The sequence below is a fragment of the Alexandromys fortis genome, unplaced genomic scaffold, assembly GCF_014885135.2.
Source record: "Alexandromys fortis isolate MF-2015 unplaced genomic scaffold, M_Fortis_MF-2015_v1.1 scaffold_289, whole genome shotgun sequence".
Classification (NCBI taxonomy): Eukaryota; Metazoa; Chordata; class Mammalia; order Rodentia; family Cricetidae; genus Alexandromys; species Alexandromys fortis.
Window position 1 is genome coordinate 167400 of NW_026068168.1, and position 4352 is coordinate 171751.

The 4352-nt window shown below is 43.7% G+C and overlaps 1 protein-coding gene across 1 annotated transcript; it reads left to right on the forward strand.

The window, feature by feature from the left end:
- Nucleotides 1–901: 901 nt before the first annotated feature.
- Nucleotides 902–1540, forward strand: LOC126492138 (claudin-34-like). The gene has a single exon (XM_050128299.1). The coding sequence runs from the start codon at nucleotides 902–904 to the stop codon at nucleotides 1538–1540; it is 639 nt and encodes a 212-aa protein (XP_049984256.1).
- Nucleotides 1541–4352: the final 2812 nt, after the last annotated feature.

Here is a 4352-nt window from a genome sequence, read left to right on the forward strand (position 1 = left end):
CACCATGCTAGTCAGACCCTGTCCCCCCAAAACAAAAGCACCAAGCAAAGAACAAAAATGTGATAGAATTTGAACCTAAAAGGGTGGGAAGGGGCGTCACCAGTAATCCCAGCATCCAGATACATTTTATCTTGTATCTTCGCAACAGGTTTCATGATAGACAAAACAAAATCATACTATAGTATGTACTTACTATTCTCTCTCCATTTTAGATTACTACCTTGGTTCCCAATGGTCCTCTGTTTGACATGTAATAAGTGAAGAAGTTTGCTTCAGGTAATGTACAACAGAGAATTGTATATATTTTCCAGAATTGCCTAATCTATTATGTTTAAAATTAGCAATTTACTTATTATTCATTTGTTTGTTCATTTATTGGTAGGTATATTGGTTTTGTAGAGACAGGATCTCATTATGTAGCCTTGCTGCCCATGAACATCACCACTTTTACAAATAGTGCTTTGATGAGCATCATGATGGGCAAATATTTGTGGTCAAAGGTCATTGTGTGTGTAGACACACAGAAGCAGAACTGTTAATGCCAAGTGTAATGGCGCACACCTTTAATCCCAGCACTCAGGAGGCAGAGGCAGGTAGATCTCTGTGAATTCAAGGCTAGCTTGGCATACGAAGTGAATTCTGGGACAGCCAGAGCCACAGACAAACCCTGTCTTGAATAAACGAAAAAAAAATGTGGAACTGTTAGAGGGTGCGCGTACTGTCAAGCTGTCAGTAAATCAGCCAAACTCATAATAGCACATCCTCACTTTCTCAAGCCTAACCAATTCTTCCCTCCTGGTAGTGGTCTCCCAGGGAATACCGTCCTAGGCCTAGGGAAGACCTAAGCCCACTCTTATGCTTTATTCTATTTGTTTACAGTTATCCCGTGTTTGCTGTCACCATGTTGTTGCTCAGCAGAAGTGCCAACTGTCAAGTCGGGGGATTTGCTTTGGCCTGCATAGCATGGCTCCTCTGCAGCATCTCCACAGGCCTCCCACAATGGCGAGTCTGGTACTTTAATGAAACCGTTTTCTCTGAGCCTACCACAGCCTTCATAGGGATGTGGAGAGTCTGTTTTTACCACCAAAACATCAAGCCCAGCAATGCCAGAGGGTGTCATGAATATACCTACTATGACAACTTCATTCCTTTGGATCTTCGTATCGTTCAACATTTGTTACTGGGCTCCAACATTCTCGGGTTATTTGGAACAGTTGCCACCATTCTTGCTGTTCGAAATCTGTACACAGGGAAAGTGCAGAACAATACCACCTACAATCCATTCATCATTTCAGCCATTTTCAACATCATTGCCAGTGCCTTTGTTCTCCTGGCTGTCTTATGCAATTATTTCTCTGTCATTCGCAAAGCAGCAATTACATTCCCACCATCTTTCCATATTCCTTTATTTCCATCTTATCAGAAAATTGGAATTGCTAATGTAGTGGCAAGTCTAGCTGCCCTCATGTTTTTAGGCAGCGGCATTATTTTTCTGTCATACACTTCTGTGGTGGAAAACCAAGTGTTTCCTGAAGTTTGAAAATAAATTTACAGCTTACATCACCCTTTAATTCCCAGGGATTATAGGAAGAATTCTTTGTTTGTTGCTTGTTATTTGTTTTTACATTTCAACCACGGCCCCCCCCCTTCTCCTAGTCCCTCCCTTCATCTCCCCTTCTCTCCTCCCAGTCCCTGCCATCCAACCTCCCGTCTCTCCACCCCCATCCACTCCCCTTCCTTCGTTTCTCTTTGGAAAAAGGGTAGGCCTCCTGCGGACAGCAACCAGCCATGGAATGTCACGTTATAGCAAATATTCTTAAGGCATTTACATAAATTTTCCAAGGACTCAAAACCACACCAGAATAGCCTGTGACAGAAAATGGTCAAGTTGGCCTTCTATTTTTGTCTTGTTTCATCATTTCCTTGGTTCGATTATGGGCTTTTGCTAAATAAAATCTTGTTAATGTGCTGATTTTGTGAGATCTAAGTTTTGACTGTTGTTGGCAAAGGTAAATAATAAGCAAACACACTATACATGGGATTGAATGTTGGAGTTTACTAATCTCTCACATCACCTTCTGAATCCAAAGGAAAAACAAAAACAGATCTGTGCTCCCTGTCGTGATGCTATCTTTGTGATGTTTTCCAAATCTTGCCTATATGTTACAGGACTCAGCAACTCTGAAGGTTTATGGATTTCCTCCTTTTTTCAGCCCATTTAAGCATTTTTTCCATCCCCATATATTGGTGTAGGAGGTGCTTCTTTCTGTATGTTGCTTGTATGAAGAAACTGCCTTGGCCTGATAAGGGCAGAACTTAGGTAGGCAGGGAAAACACAACCAAATGCTGGAAGGAATAAGGGTGGAGAGAGAGACGCCATGGATCCTCTGCCTGAGACAGATGCCAGTTAGAATCTTTTCCGGTAAGCCACTGCCATGTGGTGATACACAGAATAACAGAAATGGGTTAAATCAAGATGTGAGAGTTAGCCAATAAGACGCTAGAATTAATGGGCCAAGCAGTGATTTAATTAATACAATTTCTGTGTGGTTATTTTGGGGCTAAGCTAGCTGGGCAGCCAGAACAAACAAGCAGGCCATCACCTTGCAACAATTGGCATTCCAACATGGTCAACTAAATCCACATTAAAACCTGAGAGTGCTGCGAGAGCTCCATCTGCTTCTTCAGCCAATAGCCACTGAGATACCAGCCCACTGGGGTGTTGTCTCTTTCTCTTTAAAAAGCAGCAGCAGCCCTCCTCTCTCTCTCTTGCTTCTGACTCTGGTTCCGATGACTACACTCCTTTCCTGGTCGTGTAGTAGGCTGTTGTCTAGGATGGCGTTCTGTAAGTTTTTTTTTTCCCTCAAATAAATAATCTTTTTTAATAATAATTTCAAACTGGTTTAGGATTTTTTTTTTTCGCATTATCTGGCACCCACTGTTTGGTTTTAGAACCACCCCCCAACCCCCATTCCCCGGCTCGACTGCCTGCCGCCAGCTCAGCTTGGCATGAGCCCTCCCTCAGCCACGGCCTGTGCATGGAGTCAGCAGTTAAAAACTCCATGGCTCCTGAGATCCACGGCCCGGACAGTCTCTGCCCACCTGGTTTGATCTTGTCTGAGCAGGGTTTTTTTTTTTTTTTAATTTATTAAAGATTTCTGTCTCTTCCCCCCCTCCGCCTCCCCTTTCCCTCCCCCTCCCCCTATCAAGTCCCCCTCCCTCGTCAGCCCAAAGAGCAATCAGGGTTCTCTGCCCTGTGGGAAGTCCAAGGACCACCCACCTCCATCCAGGTCTAGTAAGGTGAGCATCCAAACTGCCTAGGCTCCCACAAAGCCAATACGTGCAGTAGGCTCAAAAACCCATTGCCATTGTTCTTGAGGTCTCAGTAGCCCTCTTAAGCAGCGCTTGGGCAGCGCAAGTCAGAGAGCAAGCCATTGTCACATCCGACAGAAGTGCTGTTTGAAATCCCCGCCAGTCTGGGAAGTCAGCCATTCTTGCAGCTGCTGTATCAGGTGGGAGCAGGGCAGGCACCCGGGGTGAGCCATGCTGTTTATCAGCCGCTGGAAGCTCCCTGGATTTTTTTTTTTCCTTTGTGCCTGGACTCTGGGTTTTCTTCCTCTGTGTTCATCTAACCACAGGATCTATCCTGACACAGTTCCGTTGATTCAGGTCACGACCAGAAACAACGCCATCTGCTGGTTAACAGCTAAAATGGCAGGTTTCGTTTTTAATGGGACTCTAGCCAAGGTTTTTGCTGAAATCACACGAGGCCTCTATGACCTCAATTTAGTGGTTATTAGGTTTCAGTTTTCTTCTCCATACTATGTCATTATGGAAGTATATGACATTAATTGATAGGATTATACCATGATAGGCAAAATTGACTCCATATCTAAGGGTACTAGGAACTTAACCTCAAAGGGTCCAGGCTGTTGAATTTGACTTTCAGAAGTTATCACAGAGTTTTGATAAGGTAACAGACAGAATATACCTCCAGGATGGCAACTTACATGATATCTGGGGCAGTTCAAGGAGGAGATGTTATCTTTGAAAGGAAACAGTAAAACATTGGAATCACAGGTACAGAATGGGGACCAGAAAATTAGTACCATAGGGAAATCACTAGAAACTTTTGCAGGTCAGGAGATTCAGGGCTTATGTGAGACAATGATTAAGAGATTTGAAATGATTGAGGAAATTATTAGGGGTAATGAACTGGGTGAGAAGACACAAGGGCAGGATACAATGCCACCACCAGCTGTCAGAACTGGTTTAACCAGGGTTTTAGTGACATACCCTCTAATTTATTCTGACAAAGCATCAACTTCTAAAGGCTCAAAGGGAGCCAAAGA

Excerpts from the sequence above, each read along its gene's own strand:
- LOC126492138 (XM_050128299.1), top strand. The coding sequence starts at position 902 with ATGTTGTTGCTCAGCAGAAGTGCCAACTGTCAAGTCGGGGGATTTGCT.